Source organism: Urocitellus parryii, chromosome 6 (genome assembly GCF_045843805.1).
Source record: "Urocitellus parryii isolate mUroPar1 chromosome 6, mUroPar1.hap1, whole genome shotgun sequence".
In the NCBI taxonomy this organism is placed as follows: Eukaryota; Metazoa; Chordata; class Mammalia; order Rodentia; family Sciuridae; genus Urocitellus; species Urocitellus parryii.
Genome location: NC_135536.1, coordinates 194870728 through 194891356, shown reverse-complemented (window position 1 = coordinate 194891356; position 20629 = coordinate 194870728). Strand labels below are relative to the sequence as shown.

Genomic DNA, 20629 nt, shown 5'->3' with positions numbered 1-20629 from the left:
AAGGTCACTCAGTTTTCAGGAAGGTGGCAGAGATGGGTTGATAAGAGTTAAAATCAGAGTAGAATTAATAATAGTGAAGGGGCTGGGGCTGGGGCTCAGCGTAGAGCGCTCGCCTAGCACGTTCGAAGCCCTGGGTTCGATCCTCAGCACCATGTAAAAATAAATAAATAAAATGGAGGTACGGTGTCCAACTATAACTAAATAATAATAATAATAATAAAAGCAGTGAAGCCACACAATAGCTACCATGTGGTTCCTCCCACGTGCCAGGAACTGTGTCAAGGACTCCGGGAATGGTCATTCTAAAGGGCCTGTGGCTGCTGAATGACAAGAGATAAGAAGCACGTGGGCACCCCTGGAAAGAGGTCTGTTAGGAGCAGTGGCAAATGGGCAGAAGGCAGGCCCTGGGCCATGTTTGAAGGACAGGGCTGCTAGACCCTCCTCGCCCAGGTGGGTGCCAGTGAGGGTCCTGGTTTATGGAGGGCAGAGCTGACAGTGCCCACGCCTGTCCCACGCAGGCTCCGAGGCTCGCCGCGTGTCATTTGGTTTTACCCTCCTGACTCGTTCGCGAGCTGGAAGATGACCACTTGACCATGGGGAAAGCAAGTCTCAGGGAGCCTAAGGGACATGGGGAGGACGTGGACCTGTGTCCTTGGGCTTCCAGAGTCTGTGCTTGCCCCTGTCCCCACCGCACTCCTGGGAGAGCTATTGCTCAAGGTGCCACAGCTCCAGTTTGGGGGCAGGACAGGAGGAATCAGGGTTGGAGAGGATGCATGGGGACCGGAAGACCCCAGGAGACCAATGGGGAGAGAAGAAGAACAGACGTTTGTGACTTTTAAAAATCAAATATTGTGGCCTGGGGCTGTGGCTCAGCGGTAGAGCCCTTGCCTAGCACTGTGAGGCGCTAGGGTTGATCCTCAGCACCACATAAAAAAGATAAAGTTAAAAAATAAAGGCATCATGTCCATATACAACTACAACTTTTTTTAAAATTAAAGATTTTAAAATGTGTATTATAATAAATTCTGGGCTGGGGATGAAGCTCAGTGGTAAAGTGCTTGCCCAGCGTGTATGAGGCCCTGGGCTTGGTCCTCAGCGCCACCCCCAACTGCCCACTACATAAAACAGGAAAAATATTAAATAAAAAAATGTTGAAAAAAGGGAAAAATATCATCTAGAGAAAATCCTCAGGATCTTTTTGGTGCATTTTCTTCTAGTTTTTGCTTTTCTAAATGATATGGTATTCCACCTTTGTAAATACACCTTCACGCTATAAGCATCTCCCTGAATAACTGGAAACTCTTATAAAGGGAAGATAACTTTGTGAGAATATAAACATACTAATGTTTAGCACAGAAACTTTAGAAAGTGCAGATGTGCAACAAGAATAAATATTATGCACAATTTAATGATTCAGGGGAAACCGCGGTTAACATTTTGATGTATCTGCAGACATGCTGCAGACATACACATATCTCTGTCTTCACAGATCAATTTACAACAGTGAGATCATACAGCATCCTTATTTTAAACCTGATTAAGTCCACCAATATCACACGTGTAGTTTTTTTAGTCAGCCTATATAAACCCATGGTTTGTGTGGGGGTGTGTGTGGGTGTGTGTGCTCTGGGAGCCGAAGCCCGGGCCTTGTGTGCGAGCCGAGCACACGCTGTGCTGCGGGCTGTCGGTGACCCTGTGCCTCCTTTTCTAACAACCCCGTAGTTTATGTCGGGATGTGATTCATTTGCCCAACCTCTGGTGATGAACACCCATTTCCTTCCACCTTCCTACTAGAAGTACGAAACCACCAGCCGCTCATCATTGTGATTGACGGCTGCGGCCTCGTCCTGCAGGGTGGGCCGCCCTTCCTCGGCCACCCGCAGGACCAGGGCTCTTGGCCCCACTCGCTGTGCCGTGGCGGGCGTCATGGGCCCCCACAGCCGTGCCCATGCTTCCGATGACTTCCCTGGGGTGAGCCTCAGCGGGTCCTCTCTGGGTCCCCTGCCTGACCCCTGGCCGGCTTCCTGCAGGCGTACCTCTTCCCGGCCATGGCCATCTTCAAGGCAGAGGATGCCAGTGGAGAGGCGGCGGCCATGCTGAACAACATGCGTGTCTACGGCACCTGCGTGCTCACCTGCATGGCCACTGTGGTGTTTGTGGGCGTCAAGTATGTCAACAAGTTCGCCCTGGTCTTCCTGGGCTGTGTCATCCTGTCCATCCTGGCCATCTACGCCGGGGTCATCAAGTCTGCCTTCGACCCACCCAACTTTCCGTGAGTGCTGCCCAAGGCACGGCCATCCCCTCTGCCCGCCCCTGGCTCAGGCCCCTGCCAAGCCCCTCTCCCTGCCTGGCAGAAGGGGTGTGGGTGGGGAGCCACTCTGTGGGAGGAAGGCCGCTCCCTGTCTGGGCTGCTTCCCCAGGGTGGGAACAGGGTCCCTGGTGAGGGTCAGCCGCCGGCTGGTGCGTGGGCTTAGGAAGCAGGGAATGGGACTGACCTCTGAAGGGTCCACACTGCGGTGGGGGAACTTCCCTGGACAGCCTTAGTGTGGACAGCCCTCCAGGATGGGAGAGGACGCAGAACAGAGGGGCCCCGCCTCAGGTCTCTGAACGGAGACTGTTGTCCATGGTGCTGAAATGAGAATCGCTTGAGGAGCTTCGGAAAAAAACAAACCCAACCAAACCCCCCAAACCCGGTGCACAGGCTCCATGTAAATGAGACCAGATCCCCCTGGTTCGGGCCCTGGGTCCCCTGGGGTTCCGTTGTGAAGCCAGGGCGAGGCCTTGTCCCCATCTTCCCAGCTCGTTCCTCTCCCTAGGATCTGCCTCCTGGGGAACCGCACGCTGTCGCGCCATGGCTTTGATGTCTGCGCCAAGCTGGCCTGGGAAGGAAATGAGACGGTGACCACGCGGCTCTGGGGCCTGTTCTGCTCTTCACGTTTTCTCAACGCCACCTGTGATGAGTACTTCACCCGAAACAATGTCACGGAGATCCAGGGCATTCCTGGCGCTGCCAGCGGCCTCATCAAAGGTCTGGGGAGGGAAGAGGCTGTGTCCAGGGAGCACTGCGGGGATTGTAGGTCACGCGGTCAGATGGAGAGGCCCTCCTGGGGATTCAGTTAAACTCAATCAGCTTTAGTTGAGCACCTACTCTGGGCCTAGCCTCATGGAGGGGTGGGGATGAAAAGGAGCCAAGAATCTCGCCAGTAGAAGGAAAGAAAGCCACCACTTTAACAGATGTTCACTAAATACCTGCCAAGTGCCTCTGTGCTAAGTACTAGTAACACAAAATAAATAAGTCACAGTCCTTGTCCCCAAGGAGTTAGTGACAGAGAGAGACATTAGCAAGTAAACTCCATTACACGTAGATGTGTATTCGGTGAATGGAGAACTCTCAGGGGAGGGAGGCTTCAGGTGTATCAGGTGACAAGATGAGATTCTTACACCCACCTTAGGCAGGTTTTGAAGGACAGAGGTGAGCCTGGAGTTCTCTCAGGGCATCAGGGGATCTCAAACCGAGGAACAGCTGCTTAGCGCTCGCAGACACAGACGGGCATAGTGTGTCCTCCCAACCACGAGCCGTCTGGCCTGACTGGGGCGTAAAGTGCAAAGGACAGAGGGCAAGGAGTGGCGCTGGAGAGGCAGGGGCCAGCTGTGGCCGCCTCGGAAGCCGGAGAGGCTGGGCTGTGTCCTGAAGGCAGTGGGGTCCACGGGGAGGTACACGGAACCCCCAGAGATGACAGTTTCTGAGCTAGAGGAGGAGTGACGGCAGAAGTGGGACAGGGTCCTTCTCAGGGTGCTCTTGCCACCCGCCAGGTATCTGGCCTCTCTGGAGATATTGCTTGGTTGTTATCCTTGGGTAGAGGCCAGGGTGCGGCTAACATCCTGCTGGCTGTGGGTAGCCCTCCACAGCAAAGAGTCACCTGGCCGACGGGTCACTTGGGCCAGGCAGAGGAACCTGGAATGAAGACAAGGGCATCTGAGAAACGCTGAGGAGGGGGTGGGCAGAGGTTGGCCATGTTTTGAGGTGGGGGAGGGGAGGGGAGCGGTGGAGGGCGAGGCCAAGGTCGTGGTGCCATTCTGAGATAAGAGGCAGAATGGCGTGGGGCAGGGACAGGTCAGTCTGAGTCAGCTTGTGTGTCTTCCCCACCAGATGGGGCTGTCTGAGGGCCGGGACTGGGTCCCGTTCACCTGTGAAATCTGTGCCCATGGCCTAGCAGCAGGCGGACAGAGGGGATGTTGGTGGGAATAAAACGTAGCCCAGACCAGGGAGCAAGACGGGGTGGTCCCGCCCCACCTCCTGGCCCCAGAAACCTGGTCTCCCGACCCCTGGACTCCCCTGAGCCTCCCCTCTCCCCACAGAGAACCTGTGGAGCTCCTACCTCACCAAGGGGGTGATTGTGGAGAAGCGTGGGATGCCCTCGGTGGGCCTGGCGGATGGCACTCCCGTCGACATGGACCACCCCTACGTCTTCAGCGATATGACCTCCTACTTCACCCTGCTGGTCGGCATCTACTTCCCGTCAGTCACAGGTGAAGGGCGCTCTGGAGGGCCTGTCCGCCTGGGAGGGACAAGCAGGCCAGGCCAGAGGGGGCTCCTCAGGACGCTTAGTCTGGCGACCCCGTCACATCAGCAGAGCCACCATGAGTGGACGACGAGGCGTGAAGGCCAGACCTCACCCGAGTCCACCTGCCAGGACCGGGCCCCGGGTTCCCAACCGCAAGTGGTGTCCTTTCTTCCTGGTCAGTCTGGTCTCCCGTGTGCCTGGCGCTTGCCTGAGGTATTCTCCTTCTGCAGGGATCATGGCGGGCTCCAACCGCTCTGGGGACCTCCGGGATGCCCAGAAGTCCATCCCCACGGGCACCATCCTGGCCATCGCCACCACCTCTGCGGTCTGTATCCTGCCTTGCTGGACGGGGACCACGGGGGGGGGGGTGCTGGGGGAGGCGGCTGGTCCGGGGTGGGGGTGTGGGCCACCTGCACTGTGAGGCTCTCCTTCACCCTCTGTGTAGACATCAGCTCCGTCGTCCTGTTCGGGGCCTGCATCGAGGGGGTCGTCCTGCGGGACAAGTAAGTGAGGGGTCAGTGGGACCTGTGTGGGGGAGCGTGGGCGCAGGAGGCTGGATCTGGAAACACACCGATCAGGGTGCAGGCCTCCGTGGGGGGCCAGCGGTGTGCCCCCCGACCTTCTTGTCATATTTGTCTTTCTCGTGCCCGTTCGGGAAGCTTGGACGGTGAATCATTTCCTTTAGGACAGTGATAGTCTCTCTCTCTCTCTCTCTTTTTTTTTTTTTTTTTTTTTTTTAAGAAACACGCCTCATTAAATCACCTGATATTTATGTATCTGTGGGAGGTCACTGTCCGGGGTTCTTGGGTGAGCACACATAAAGAGCTCACAGTTTTATCCTAGAAGGCTCTTTGGGGGTGGTGGCCAACTTGTCAGCAACTTCAAGTGCCCAGCGGTCAGACTGGCCTGAAAGAGAGCCCAGGGCTGCGGGAATGTGCAGGAGGGGCTGGGACCAGTCCTCAGGGCACTGGGGCTGCAAATGGGTTCTGGGCTGTTCAGTCCTCCCCAACCACAGAGCACAGGAGCCCTCTCCCCGGCATCCTCCCCTCCGCCACACAGCTTACCCAGGACTCCGCTGCATTAGGTATTAGAAGTGACCTAGAGAGGTTCTAAAATATTCGGGAGAATGTGCCTAGGTCACGTGCAAACCCTGTGTCGTTTTATGTAAGACGTGAGCATCTCGGAGTTTGGTGTCCTGGGGGCTGTGTCTCATTCATCCTTCCCACGTCCACGTTGAGTAGAGATTAATTAGGTGGCTAGGAGGGGGAAGGACATGCCAGCAGCGGAGACATGGGACGGCATGAACAGGGGAGGGGGAGAAATGGCTTGCGTGTGTGCGTACCTGTGGCTGTGGGTGGTTCCATGTCCCTGGAGCACTACGGGGGGGCGGGGAGGAGGTCCTACCACAGAGTCACTTTCCCCCAGCACCTGGCCTCTCGAAGGTAATGCAATGGGGTCCCCGGGGCTGGAGACCGGCGGGAGCCAGGATCAAGGCCTGACTTTCATACCAGGAAACTGAAGCTTTCTTTACTTTTTTTTTTTTTAATGGAGGAAACCTTGAAAATGTTAAGCAGGGGAGCGACCTGGCCAAGTGGGCGATTTGCACATATCACACCAATTAGTTTCAGGGCAGCTTGACCTCCGTCCATCTCACTTACTCACAGACCTCGCCAGGACTGCAGGATCCCAGCAGATCACCCCACAGTGCTCCACCCAGGGCCTTGGAGTCCTTCAACAATGCCTCCCATTTTGAGTTGGGGTCTCTCTGTGTTGCCCAGGCTGGTCTTGAATTCCTGGGCTCCTGAGATCCAGTGATTCCCGTGCCTTAACCTCCAGAGTAACTGGGTCTGAAGGCGCCGCCACCACACCCAGCCTGCCCTTCTATTTTAAGAAGATTTTTGTCTTTGATTCTTACACCATCACCACATGATGCAGCCAGAAACCCATTTTTCACACGGAGGCCCTGAGATCCTAGCAAGCTGAGAGACTTTCTCAGGATGACTGAGTACCGACAACCCCCGATTTGTTAGTGCCGTGCTCTGTGCACCATAGTGAGCATTTTACATATGGATTCTCTCACCCATTATAGGGAATAGGCTCATGATTGTTCCCATTGCTGAGGAAACTGAGGCTCAGAGAGGTGAAGTGATCTGCTCAAGGTCACACAGGGCAGGAGGTGCCCAGGATATTTAGGAGTCGCCTGCAGAGCCTAATGCGTTGGTCAGCCCAGCGGTTGGCGTGGGAGACCCCAGCCTGGAAATCCAGGTGACGTGGCTCACTCTGCGTCGTCTGTTCCCCTACTGCTTTATTCCAGGTTTGGTGAAGCTGTGAATGGAAACCTGGTGGTGGGCACACTGGCCTGGCCATCTCCCTGGGTCATTGTCATCGGCTCCTTCTTCTCCACCTGTGGGGCTGGGCTTCAGAGCCTCACCGGGGCCCCACGCCTGTTACAGGCCATCTCCCGGGATGGCATAGTGCCCTTCCTGCAGGTCAGTGTGGGCAGGAGAGCAGCCCCACCCAGCGGGTCAGCCAGCCAGGCCCCTGCCTGGGGGCTGCCGAGGAGATTGCGGAGCCTCTGGGGCCACCCTGGGCTGCTCCTGGGCCCTTCGGCTTGACACTGCATGAAGAGGGATGGGCGGATCTCATTTGGGATTTGGATTGTGGTCAGTGCCATCATTTTGAGAATTTTCTGCTCTCAGGGGAAAATAAATGGCCCTTCCCTGGCTCCATTTGTTGGCCAAGGACTCAGAGAAGCAGAAAAATGGCAAGAAAAGGCGGGGGTGGGGGTGGCGTGGGGAGCTCTCCAGGGTGCTTAAAAACCAGTATGGAGCACATGCCACGGTCACTTGCTGGCCTCCGGTCAGCTCCTCTCCCATCTGCCCATCTGACTGGAACTTCCTTTCCCATCAGCGGTCATTGGAACTTCATGGCACTAGGGTGCCAATGTCAGGGTGGGCAAGACCTGGCAAAATCTGCCGTTCCCTCGGGTGCCCCAGAGGATGAAAAATGCAGCCCCTCTCCCACGGCTCCTGTCTATAGGATGCCCGCCTCTCCTCCTGTTTTCTAAGACTGGAGGACAGAGACCAGAAGACCGCCCGGTCTCAGTTCCCCAAGATGGTTGCTCTGTCCCCAGGTCTTTGGCCATGGCAAAGCCAACGGAGAGCCGACGTGGGCACTGCTGCTGACGGCCTGCATCTGCGAGATCGGCATCCTCATTGCCTCCCTCGACGAGGTGGCCCCCATCCTGTCCATGTGCGTGCCTCTCCCTGGGTCCTCCAGCCGTGGCCCAGGACCAGCCCTGAGCACTTTGGTCACCCGGGGACTTCCTGTCAGTCATGGAAGCTCGTCCTTTGTTATCTAGAGATCCACCCCGTAATATCAGAGTGTGTGAGAAGGGGATTTGGCCTTGGGACCCCTTAGGCGCCCGTGGTCTCTCCCCTGCCCCCCTCCCCATGTCTCCATTTCGGTTTCTGCTCCCTGTGCATCTGTCTGTCCGGGGCTCTGTGTGCTCTAGGTTCTTCCTGATGTGCTACATGTTCGTGAACCTGGCCTGTGCCGTGCAGACGCTGCTGAGGACGCCCAACTGGAGGCCGCGCTTTCGATACTACCACTGGTGGGTGCCCTGTCCACCAGCCCGCCCCACCCATGTCTTACCCCACCCAACCCCAAAGGCCAGCTCCTTCAGGTCTAAGGACCCCAAACCTGAATGCCACGTCCCGTTGTCCCCCCTCCCGCGGCCCAGCTGGTGGGAGGCCGATCCTGGAGAGGCGTGAAGCCTAGTCAGCAGCAGCCTGGGCATCACCCCGCCCAGTCCAGGGTGCTCAGCTTCTTAAGGACGGGTCAGATGCAGCCGATGCAAATCCAAAATGTGACTCTGGCTGTGAGCTCCCGGCTGAGCACGTGGCAATCTGAACCTGTCCCCTGCTGTAAGAGGGGCTTGCTCGCTGCCCCTCTCCTGGGCTCTGGAGAGCCGTCCTGCCCAGCAGAGGGGGACCCCCCTTCCAGGAGCCCGCAGTTCCTCTTATTCTTTTACTTTATGGCTTTTCATGCTCACAGTAGGACCGCAGGGATGACCCTGTTCACTCTAGAAAGAGGACACTGAGTTCAAACAAGGGAAGGGACTGGCCCAAGGCCACCGGGAAGACTGTGGCATCATGGGGCTTGTACCGGGGCTGCCACCTCCACTCCCTTGTTCCCCTTTGCTGGTGGCCTCTTCAGGGACCCCATCTCAGAGCCCAGGTAGCTGGGGCTGTCCAGCCTGGGCTAAGGTGACTCTGGAGTTGACGGGGACATGGGTGGTGCCTGTCTGTGGCTGCTTCTCCCTCCAGACGGCCTCGGATCTCCAGGGTGCTCACGGTGACAACTAGTGAGCTCCCAGACCTGGCCGCAGTCACCCAGGTCTGGTCAGGCCCTGCTCCACGGACTCTCACTGTCCACGCCGGTCTCTCTCCACGTGCAGGACCCTCTCCTTCCTGGGCATGAGCCTCTGCCTGGCCCTCATGTTCATCTGCTCCTGGTATTACGCACTGGTGGCCATGCTCATTGCGGGGCTCATCTACAAGTACATTGAGTACCGCGGGTGAGCCGGAGGCCCGCGGGGTGGTGGGGGCTGGCCGGTGGGGGATGGGGGGAGGGCTGGAGTGGAGGGCGCAGTGATGGGGTGGGGCTGGGAGACGGGAGATGGGTGGAGGCTTTGAGAAATGGGTGGTGACAGCAGTGTTTCCAAGGGAGCAGCGGCTCGGCTCGGTGGCTGGGTGACGGAGCCCTTCCTGAGCCGGGGAGAAGAGGGAGGGATGTCTGTGCCCTGGGGCAGCCAGTTCTGTGTGCAAGGTTTTCGCTGCCATTTCCGGGATTTCTGGCCTCACGTGGTCCCCTCCTGCCCCCAGGGCAGAGAAGGAATGGGGCGATGGGATCCGGGGCCTGTCCCTCAGCGCCGCTCGCTATGCCCTCTTGCGCCTGGAGGAAGGGCCCCCGCACACCAAGAACTGGAGGTCAGTGCGGGGGGCGCCTGGTGAGTGCTGGGGGGACTGGAAGGGCGCAGGGCCGACTCTCCCCGCTCACCTGGTTTTGCTCCGTGGCCTCCTCTGATCACTCGGTTTGAGCTTGCTGGCCTCCCGACCGCGGGTTCAGCTGTGGGTTCAAACACTTGGTGAACGCGCGGCCGGGCCTCCCAGTCTCTGGGATATAGCGCGCTCACGCTTCTGCGGGGAAGGCCACGGAGACAGGTGGGGTTGCTCTCTCACTTAGAGAGCACGGAGCTCTCCGGACTCTGGACTAGTGACAGTCCCTCCTTTTCATTCACATGAAGGTCAGGGGTCAGAGAGGTCCTGGGGGTCACAGAAGGCAAAACCCAACCAGAGCTGTCCCCGAGCCTCTCGGCCAGCTGCCCTCTGCCTGGCTGCTCTGCAGGCCCAGACCCTGGCTCACCCCAGGCCCCTCTGCCAAGACGTGCGGGCCGGTCCAGCCGCGAGCTCCGGACCCAGGGCTTGGCGTTATTTGAATCCTCAGACGATCAGCACAGGGTCTGGTGGAGAGCAGGGCTTGGGGGACTGGCCGGAGGTGGACGGAGAGAGAAGCACACACGTGAAGGCTGAGGGTGCCCTGCGGGCGGAGGGCGGTGGTGAAGGGTGGGAGTGGGAATGGATGGTGGTGGGGGGCGTGGGGTGAGGGTGCACCCAGAGGTGGACGGCCTGGGTGTGCGGGGGACTGAAGGGGAAGACGGTGAGTGGGTGGCGGCACAGGCAGAGCGGAGCGGTGGACGGCGAGCTGGGCGGGGGTGGAGGGATGGACATGGGGGGATGGCTGGAGAAAGGATGGTTGACTGTTCAGAGGGACAGGTGATGGGCACAGGCGGTGGGGACCGAGGAGATGGTAAGGGAACTGGTCATGGGTGTGCGGTGAGTGGCCGGGGAGCGGACACGGGGGTCATGTGACTGTCCCCCCGCCAGGCCTCAGCTGCTGGTGCTGGTGCGCGTGGACCAGGACCAGAACGTGGTGCACCCCCAGCTGCTCTCCCTGACCTCTCAGCTCAAGGCGGGGAAGGGCCTGACCATCGTGGGCTCGGTCCTCGAGGGCACCTTTCTGGACAACCACCCCCAGGCCCAGCGGGCAGAGGAGGTGAGTGGGGGCGGGCCAGGGTGCTCAGGAAGACAGTGTTTGCCCCCCATCCTGAAACCTCTGGGATCAAGTGGCCTCGGCTTTTCCCATCTTCTTCCTTAGAAGAGGAGCCTGAGGGCCCAGGTAGCCAGTCCCTTAGAATTCAACCCACTGAACCGAAGCCCATCCGAAACAGAAGGGCCTGTGTGGTGGATAAGGAAACTGAGGCATAGAGAAGCCAGGTCTAAGGACAGAAAAAGAGATTCAAATTCGGATACTTGACTCCTACCTCAGACATTTTCCTGCCAAACTACAAACATTCCAAACTGTCTTCACATTCGTGGGCCATTTTCGTCCCACTCTGCATGAACTCGGCATGTGTCGTACTCACCTCCGGCCCAGGAAGAAACTGAGGCCCAGAGAGGGAAAGCAGCTTGGTGGAAGTCACACAGATGCTGTCAGGACTGGGAATGGGTCCGTGGCTCCTCCTCATGGGCTCGTCTCCATCCACTGGCCCATGTCCTCAGAGCAGCGTCCAGTGTGGGCCGGGGCCACTGGGTGCGCGCGAGGTGCAGGACGAGCCGGGTGGAGCCTGGTGGGCAGTGGGGACCGGAGGAAGAACCTTCGGCCCATGATGGGGCCATTCTCCCCAGGCCGTGGCTGCATTGGAGGAAGGAAAGGGCTCCAGGAAGGGGGGCAGGCAGGACACCCCTAATGCCTTGTGACAGTTCTGTTTCCGCCTCACTGAGCCGTTCACACCGATCTGTCAGGGCCAGGGCTGGAGGCTTCAGCTGGCCGGTCCAGCGCAATGTGCATCGGCTGAGGCGAGCTGTGTGCTGAGCGCCGGGCCGGGCGCAGGCGGGTCAGCTGCTAAAGAGCACGTGGCCGCCCTCGAGGAGGTCAGGGCTGGGAGACGGGACGTCCAGCAGGCCTCAGACCCTCAGCGGTCAGTGAGGGCTGTTAGGGCAAGAACAGTGGAGGGAGACAGGGCCAGGGTCCCAGCACGCCAGGCAGGGCCCAGCCCCTCACGCTGCGTGGCACGAAGTGCTCCCTGCCCCCAGATGAGGTGGCTGTCGGCCCCCGTTGACAGGTAGAAGTGGAGGTGAGATGGCTCGCCGAGGTCGTGCCAGGGTGGCGGAGGTGGACATCACCAGGACAGCCGCTGGGGGGGGGGTGGGCTCTGCAGGGAGGCTGTGCCAACAACATGCCCACGCGGGCATCAGCTGTGTCCTTGAGCCAGTCTTAGTCTCTCAAGCCTCAGTTTCCTCACTGACAAGATGGGGGTGAGAAGAACTTTCCCGTATGGTGCCCATCAACTGTGCAGTTAAGATGCTTATTGTTACACTGCGTTAAAAAAGGTCCCTGCCAGGCGGTGCCCTGGCTCACGCCTGTAATCCCAGCAACACATGAGCCTGAGGCAGGAGGATTGCAAGTTTGAGGCCAATCTCAGCAACTTAGCGAGGCCCTAAGCAACTGAGTGAGACTCTGGAAATAGAGAATAAATAAAGACTCTGGGGTGTGGCTCAGTGGTAGAGCCCCTGGGCTCAATCCCCAATATCCCCCCAGTTCTTAAAACAGGTGGTCCACCCATCAGAGAGTCTGATCTCAGCCTGGGTGGAGGGAGGTGTCTGGAGAAGGTGGCACTCAGGAGGGAGGGCAGGCTGTGGTGTCCAGCGGGGGCAGGGGATGTGCTGGGTGGTGGGAAGGCTGGGCAAATTGTGACTCATCTGCAGGAATGGGGTTCCTAGGTGACAGGAGGGAGGCACGGTCCTGACATGCTCAGGGCTGAGCTTCAGCAGGACGGGGACGAGCGGAGAGGGGGACGGAGCCAGGGGGCTGCAGGGGCCTCAGCCAGGGCCAGGAAGGCCTGAGGCTGGTCCCCCCAACCCCCAGTCTATCCGACGCCTGATGGAGGCAGAGAAGGTGAAAGGCTTCTGCCAGGTGGTGATCTCCTCCAACCTGCGCGACGGCGTGTCCCACCTGATTCAGTCTGGGGGCCTCGGGGGCCTGCAGCACAACACGGTGCTCGTGGGCTGGCCCCGAAACTGGAGGCAGAAGGAGGACCATCAGACGTGGCGGAACTTCATCGGTAACCCTGCAGGCGGCTGGGCCAGGCAGGGGTGGGTTCTGCTTCCGTGGGCCCGAGGAGTTTCCCAGGCCCAGCACATGTGTGCGCTCGGCACCCGCAGATGACAGGCCAAGGCTGGCCACGTGCCAGCACTGCTATGTGCTGTGGACTCAGATGTGAATGAGACCGTCCAGGCTCCTTCATGGCCCTCAAGGCCTGAGGGAAAGACAGGGCAGAGCAGGGGAAAGAGCTCCAGCTTTGAAGCCACAGTGACCTTCCTAGCTGTGTGATAGTGCCTAAGTGACTCGCCTTCTCTGAGCATCTGACTCCTTGGTGACAGTTGGAAATAGCAATAGGATAACTAACATTTAAGAATACGTTCTGTGTGCCAGACAAGCGGAGGCTTTCTCTAATCTCATCAGGGTCCTCTGAGCACTAGGCATTTCTCTCTCTTTTATTGGTGAGACTGCGGCACAGAGAGATTAAGGAATTTGCCTCAGGTCACACAGTTTAACAACAACCCCAGAGCCTGCACATACTCCAACTCCAAGGGGCTCTGTCTCCCTTAAGGATTCAGGGAGGCCACGTGTGGTGGTGGGTTCTTGATAATCAGAAAGGGCACGTGGCCTCACTGTGATCTGACAGATGGGACGGCTGAAGTCCAGAGAGGTTGGGGGACTTCTTCGGATCCAAACGGAACGTGAGGAGGCCGGGTGGATGCTGGTTCGGGGAAGGTGCTGGGTGCCAGGAGCCCCCTGGCTGCTACTAGCCCTGGGGGGCCAGAGTCACGTTTGCCGGTCTCCTTCCTTCCCTGGGCTCCATCAGAACTGGTCCGGGAAACCACAGCTGGCCATCTGGCCCTGCTGGTCACCAAGAACGTGTCCATGTTCCCTGGGAACCCCGAGCGCTTCTCCGAGGGCAGCATCGACGTCTGGTGGATCGTGCACGACGGCGGCATGCTCATGCTGCTGCCCTTCCTGCTGCGCCACCACAAGGTCAGTGCGCGTGCGCGTGGGCACCTCCGGGGGCGGCCGGCCTCCACATCTGGCCTCTCCTGTGGACTCCCGGGGAGGGGCCCTGCTCCCCGCTTCAGGCCGGAGGTGAGCGCATTGCTGTAAAGGACAGCGGTGACGTTTTCACCGGGAGCCTCAGAGCTGGGCAGGAGACGCTGCAGCATTGGCCCCCGAGGCCCGCGCGTGTGTGCGAGGAGGGGTGGGAAGGTTGGGGACACATCCCCGCCCGACCTCTCTGGGTCCCCGTGCAGGTCTGGCGGAAGTGCAAGATGCGAATCTTCACTGTGGCCCAGATGGACGACAACAGCATCCAGATGAAGAAGGACCTGACCACGTTTCTGTACCATTTGCGCATCACCGCGGAGGTGGAGGTGGTGGAGATGGTGAGTCCCGGAGCTCCTGGAGGTTCTGGAGGCTCCGGGGCCTCTCCCTGGGCCCCAGCACCATCCAGGGCCACCCAGCACCCACAGCACGTGATGCCGGCTTGGCCCTCTGCCCACCTCTTAGCCTCGCGCATTTATCCTGGTGTCCGCCCTCCTTCCACCTCGACCCGCGCCCCTTGGTAACCACAGGCTGATCGTGCGCGCCCTCTGGCAGGACTCGCTCCTGCGTTGCATGTTCAGTCATTCCCCAGCCACCACGAGATGGATGTAATTATCAGAATTATTAATGTGATTATCAGGATTTCCTTTTTACAGATTAGAACATCGAGGCACAGAAAGGTTAAGTAATTTCTCCCACAACCCACAGTAAATGGCAGAGCCAGGATTCAAACCCAGGCAGGCTGGCTTTAGAGCCTGTGTTCCTGTGGTGACACGGCCCAGCCTCTTGTTCATCCATCCTCGCAGTGACTTTCTGCGCCTGTCCCCCTTGTGTCCCCTGGTTTACCCACATGGCCGCTGGCGGACTCACCTGCTCCTGGTGCGCTCATTCCTGTGTGTCCACTCACCCTTCATTCTTTTCCACGGCCTCCTCACTCACCAGGTCACTCATTTCAACTCCTTCATTAGCTCATCATTCACACGCCTGGTGCTGAGCTGCCCAGTGTCCAGGTTGCTGCCCTCTCTGCTCCAGCCCTGCCTCCCACTGTCCTGGGCCTGGGCAGGGACACCCTGGGCTTCCCTCCCTGGGCCTCCCTCCCTGGGCCTTGCAGCTGCCCGGGCGCCGGCTTCCCCCTGCCCTTCTCACTGCACCTGCCCCTGCCCACAGCACGAGAGCGACATCTCCGCCTACACCTACGAGAAGACCCTGGTGATGGAGCAGCGCTCCCAGATCCTCAAGCAGATGCACCTGACCAAGAACGAGCGCGAGCGGGAGGTGAGCCTGCTGCGGGTCTGGGTCTGCCCAGGCACAGGGTGGCCTGGGTCTGGCCACCAGCATTGCTGCCTTCACCCTATCACCCTTACTCCCCCAACTCCACCTCTTGGCACCGGGCTCCCTGGCAGGGCAGCGGGAGGACACACTACCACCCCGAGCCACAGGGCAGAGGAGCCTTGGCATGCAGCGTGGATTGTCCTCTGCATGTGACTTTGGGGGCCCAAGGGAGAGTAATGGATGCTAAATAGGAACAGTGATGAGTCCTCAGGGGTGTGGGCTGCCAGGGTGGGAGACAAGGGTTCATGTAATAGACTCTCAGAAAGTGGGTGGCAGGTGGCTGTTCACAGATGTAGCCATGGGTGTGGTCCATATTCCCAGGGCTAAGGGTGATGGGTCTCCCAAAGAGTGTGCATGTGAGACCTCCCAGGTGTGGATCACTGGTCCCAGGACTGTGGATGAAAGACCCTCCCCAGGGAGTGGAGTCCTTAGGGTCATGAGCGATGATACCCAGGACTGGGGACAAACTCCTGGAGGTGGGGCTAGGTTGCTTGGGGAATCGGGGCAGATCTTATAGGAGAAGGTGACAGAACCATGGGTTATGAGTCTCCCAGGTGTGGTTAATACATTTCTCAGAATGGGGCTGATGGCCAGGCACATGGTGCACGACTGTAATTCCAGCAACGTGAGAGGCTGAGGCAGGAGGATTGCAAGTTTGAGGCCAGTTTCCACAACTTAGCAAGGCCTTAAGCCGCTCAGTGAGACCCTGTCTCAAAATAAACAATAAAAAGGTCTGGGGATGTGGCTCAGTGGTAAAGTTGTCCCTGGGTTTAATCCCCAGTACCCCCTCCCCCCAGAAAGACTGTGGTTGATGGATCCTCAGGGAAATGAGTAACGGGTACCCCTTTATCAGATAAGGAGGGACCTCCAAGGATGGGGGTGTTACCCAGGGGTGGCAGTAAAAATGATAAGAGATGGCATTTGCTCGTACCAGCCAGAACTGATGTGGGCCACAGTGCGTGGCAGAGCCTTGCTGTGGCAGTGCTGCACTTTGGTTGTGGGATGGCGGGAGGTCGGGGCTCTGGAGGAGTGGCCAGGTCAGTGTGCAGTCCTCTTGGACGGGAAGTCCGGCGCTGTTTGAACTGCTGGTTGGTTCCTGGCTGAATGTTGGCACTGGTGGTAGCTCTTGGCAGGGCATGAGTGGTGACTCCCAGCAGAGCTGGCACCAACTTGTGTCACTCCCTAGATCCAGAGTATCACAGATGAGTCTCGAGGCTCCATCCGGAGAAAGAATCCAGCCAACACTCGGCTGCGCCTCAATGTCCCGGAAGAGACGGCTGGTGACAGCGAGGAGAAGCCCGAGGAGGAGGTGGGCAGCGGCAGTGGTCCGGCCTCAGCCAGTGGGAGCAAGACCTCTGGCTGCCAAAGGAGTCACCCCCTCGCCTTTCCTTCACCCCCAGGTGCAGCTGATCCACGACCAGAGTGCTCCCAGCTGCCCCAGCAGCTCCCCGTCCCCAGGGGAGGAGCCTGAGGGGGAGGGCGAGACAGATCCCGAGAAGGTGCATCTCACCTGGACCAAGGACAAGTCCGTGGCAGAGAAGAATAAGGGCCCCAGTCCCGTCTCCTCGGAGGGCATCAAGGACTTCTTCAGCATGAAGCCGTATGGGCTGGGGCCCAGGGCTGGGGTGGGGGGGGCCCTGCTCAGCCTGGCAGAGAACCAGCAGGGTCCTGCCTGAAGCCCCAGGGGCGGCTCCCTTCCCACCTGAGAACTCACAGGGTTTGGCCTGATGCTGAGGCGGGGACTTCCAGGTTCAGGAAATGGGGAGGTGAAGGATGCGGGCGAGAGAGCAGGTGATGGCATCTCAGGACCCGGCCTCTTCCTTTTCTGACACCTTTCCCTCTTTCTCTCGTTGCTTCTGTTTCCTGAAGGGAGTGGGAGAACTTGTAAGTGCTTCAGCATGTTTCCTGTTACCTCCCGCCGGCCAGGTCTCCCCTCTCCTTGCTCTCTCGTGACCCCCAGGGGTGCCTCTGGCCTCCGGAGTCTCTAATTGCTCAGTTGGAGAGGCCTGGGGTGGGTGTCACGGGCTTGCCAGGGCCAGCCCCAGCAGCGCGGTCTGCCGGGAGGGCACCGAGTCCTCCGCAGCCCACGCTCTGCTCCCCTGGCTCCGCAGGAACCAGTCCAACGTGCGGCGCATGCACACGGCCGTGCGGCTGAACGAGGTCATCGTCAAGAAATCCCGGGACGCCAAGCTCGTTTTGCTCAACATGCCCGGGCCCCCCCGCAACCGCAACGGTGACGAAAACTGTATCCTGGACTGAAGATGGCGGGGGTGGGCGGGGGGGGTGACCTCCGGGAACCTGGTCCTAGTCCCGGGATGGAAGGTCCGAGTCGGTCCTGCTTCAGGATCAGCACCTCGGACAGGGACGCAGGAGCGCGAGGTCCCCGGAGACCCCGGCTCTGCCGGGAGGGGAGGGGCGAGTCTTTCTCCTTGACGGGCTCTCAGACATGGAGTTCCTCGAGGTCCTCACAGAACACCTGGATCGGGTGATGCTGGTCCGCGGCGGCGGCCGCGAGGTCATCACCATCTACTCCTGAGGGCCAGGACCTGCCACCCGGGCCCCAGCGCGCCCGGCCGCGGCCCCGGAGCCCTCGCCGCGCCCCCCGCCGCTGTCACCGTTTACACACAGACCCTGTGCCCGTGCCCTGGCCCCTTTCCCCGCTGCCTGAAGCCTGGAGGCCACGCCCGTCGGGGCTGACTCGGAGAGGGCGCCCGAGCGCCCTGTCGTCCCGGCTGCGCTGCCCTTTTCTAAGCGCGGCCTCGCCCGGCCGGAGAGACGCTGCAGTAAGGGTCGGGAGCAGGTGCGGAAAGCAGAGGACCTGGGGCCCGGAGGACCCCCGGCATCCACGCGGCCCCTTCCCCTTCCCACGCCGCCGCGGTCCTGGCGCTGCGCTCCTCCGCGCTGCGGCTCGCTGCCAGCGGCCCCGAGGCGCGGCTGGGCAGGCGGCGCCCCAAGTCCCCACCGCCCTCCCCGCCCAGCCAGCCCGGGGCGCGGGCGGCCGAGCCTATACATAGTGTACAGGAGACATCGCGTGTATTTTTAAAGTCCCCATATTTATGTAACTAGAAGCGCAACGGACTCCTCGCCACGGTCCAGCCCTCCCGCTGGGGCGCCGGGGAGGCGGGGGCCTGGGAAGCCGAGTTTTCCTTGACGTTCGAGAGTTTGAGAGCGAAAGTGCTTGAGGCCCAGGCGGGGGTCGTGGTCCTGGTCCTGGTCCCTCGACACCCTCGCTCCGTCCGCTCTCGCCTCCTCGTCCTTTGCGCGAGCCCTTGGCTCCCTTCCCTTCCCTCCAGTTCTTTTCGGAGACGAAGTGAGACGCGGCCAGCTTCCCGTGGACTCGCCTCCCAGCGGATGGGAGCCTCCACTGTGGCTGCAGAGGCGCGTGCGCAGCCTCTCTCTTCGGCTCTTATGCAAGTTGGGGCCAGGATAGGGGAGGGGCGCTCTTCGGAGGGAGAAACCCAGAGAGGCCCGCGCCCCACCGAGGAAGCCCCGCCCCGGTGCCTTCGCTGGGGAGCAGGCGTCTCTCCTCAGTTGGCTTGTCGCCTGCTCCCCCATCCCATGGCTCCTCGCCAAAGACTGAAATCGTGGAGCTGGAGGGCGCACCCCAAGAGTTTCCTCCCTGGGTCAGTTGAGGGAGGAGGGGGCAATTCTGGTTTAGGGGTCAGACCCACTGGGAGGCCCCAGCACCGCCCCTGATGTTCCCTCCCCTGTCCCAATCCGCAGCTCCAGTCTTGGGTTTCCCCTGCCTACTCCGTGTTCTGAGGCCAGGCCTCCCTGCCTAGCAGCGGCCTCTAGCTACATCCCCCAGGCATCTGGAGTCACATGAGCTTAGAGGTTAGCACCTCCCTATCCTCTAACTAGGACCCAAGGCCTTTGGCTTCCTCCGACTGACTCCAGTCCTTGGCGCTTCTCCCCATCAGCCGGGTCGGTCGGAGGCGCACTCTGCCCATAGAGAAAGCGTTTGGGCTGTTTCCTTCCCCCCCAGGGCACTAAGGGGGACAGGCACTGCATGCTCGTTCCAGCGCCCTCTGGGACTGGGTACAGCATCTCCAGCCCCAGGGCCCTGAACTGCGCACCTAGTTAGACATCCTGCCCATCTCCCAGAGCTGGGGCCACTGGGTACTCCTGACCTCATCACCTTCCTTTGAGCCCAAGGCAGAGAGCTGCAGCTGGTGCCATCTAGACAGGGTCAGGTGTGGTTGGGGATAGGTCTGCCGGTTAAATTTAATCGGGGACTAGATAGATTCTTCCATAAACTAGTCAGAAAGTTGGAATTATTTAGACACCAGCCCCCTGCATCTTCCAAAAGCCCTCCGAGAACCATGGGTCCTGCTTTCTGGGGGCCTGAGCATTTTGGTTTAAAGTGGTGGGGCTGGGTGGTGGTGGTGGTCAACACCAATTAGGGAACCAAAGTTGCACTATCTGGGCCCAGACCCTCTGGTTGGCAAGAGCAAAGTTTCCGTTGATGAAACAAACATCCCACAACAAAAACCCAAGTTTTCTGTGCTACATGTGCAATATTTGTTATGAATGTTATCACGTCATTCATCAAATTATCTTTATAATCACTGTAGCTAGATGTTTCATGTCCATTCAAGTGACTTTTATTCTGAGTGCAATATTTCAATAGCTTTGTAGTGATTAACTAGTGTTGCTTTTGTTTTAGAAGATCTATGTGCAGGGCAATGCAATGAAGTTGAGAACCTTGTAAATAGGAGAGGTTGCAAACCAAATCCAGAGTATTTATTACTATTATTACTAGGCCTGCCTTTAATTTTCAGTGTTTCAGTATTCCGCATCCTGCCTCAGTATTGACCTTGTGTTCTTCGTGCCAATACGAAAAGGAGAGGCTTCGTTCTTTCCTTTATTGTTGAATGCTCCCATTTAATGCTTTAAGGCTTTTACTGTATTAATTTTTTAGACTCTCGTCTGCACAAAATGCAATAAAAATAATTTTATGATACCCTTCATGGCCTGAGGTGTGCTATTTGGAACTCCAGGGGGCCCTCAAGGAGGAACTGGACTCTGTCAGAAACACTGAACTCTGCTGACAGAAGAGGCAAGCGAATGCACCGGGTCTGGCTGTCCAGTTTGTGTGTGGGCAGCACTGGGGCCCTGTCCCAGCAAGCACTGCCCAAGGATCACTTCCTAGGTGTCTAGGGGGCTCTCTAAAGCGCTCAGGTTCTGACTGGAGAGTACACCAGCTACCTGCACAAGAGCGAGCACAGAGCACCAGCTGAGATGAGATCGAAACAGAAGTGTTCCCCTCCCCATCAGCCAGAGAAGACCCCCTCACAACCTTCTTTCCCTAGAACAAGGGGACCACCTTTTGACACTGCATGTCTGCCAGAAGCAGGATGCTGAACGGCATAACTAGCCAGTGGGCTTCTGCCCTGAACTATCAGGACAGCTTCTCACTAGGGGAGCTGCACAGAGAGGCTGTGGGACTTGGCAGGAGAGAGAGCAGGTGTAGAAACTCATGAGGCTCCAGCAGGGTGAAGAGGTTTTGAGGC

General features: G+C 58.9%; 1 protein-coding gene across 3 annotated transcripts in view; it reads left to right on the top strand.

The window, feature by feature from the left end:
* The window catches only part of Slc12a5 (solute carrier family 12 member 5), a 33209-nt gene extending 15557 nt beyond the window's left edge, over window positions 1-17652 (top strand). For 2 of the 3 annotated variants that reach the window (XM_026408308.2, XM_026408310.2), the window contains exons 7-26: window positions 2031-2272; window positions 2817-3028; window positions 4360-4530; window positions 4796-4894; window positions 5011-5068; window positions 6880-7054; window positions 7699-7817; window positions 8080-8178; window positions 9025-9144; window positions 9452-9556; window positions 10514-10682; window positions 12555-12750; window positions 13555-13724; window positions 13994-14125; window positions 14952-15059; window positions 16303-16425; window positions 16517-16716; window positions 16986-17000; window positions 17228-17361; window positions 17561-17652. In XM_026408308.2, the coding sequence (XP_026264093.2) occupies window positions 2031-2272; window positions 2817-3028; window positions 4360-4530; window positions 4796-4894; window positions 5011-5068; window positions 6880-7054; window positions 7699-7817; window positions 8080-8178; window positions 9025-9144; window positions 9452-9556; window positions 10514-10682; window positions 12555-12750; window positions 13555-13724; window positions 13994-14125; window positions 14952-15059; window positions 16303-16425; window positions 16517-16716; window positions 16986-17000; window positions 17228-17361; window positions 17561-17652 (2739 nt within the window). The remainder of the gene's footprint in view (window positions 1-2030; window positions 2273-2816; window positions 3029-4359; window positions 4531-4795; window positions 4895-5010; window positions 5069-6879; window positions 7055-7698; window positions 7818-8079; window positions 8179-9024; window positions 9145-9451; window positions 9557-10513; window positions 10683-12554; window positions 12751-13554; window positions 13725-13993; window positions 14126-14951; window positions 15060-16302; window positions 16426-16516; window positions 16717-16985; window positions 17001-17227; window positions 17362-17560) is intronic. The other variant, XM_026408309.2, reaches the window with a different exon arrangement.
* Window positions 17653-20629: the final 2977 nt, after the last annotated feature.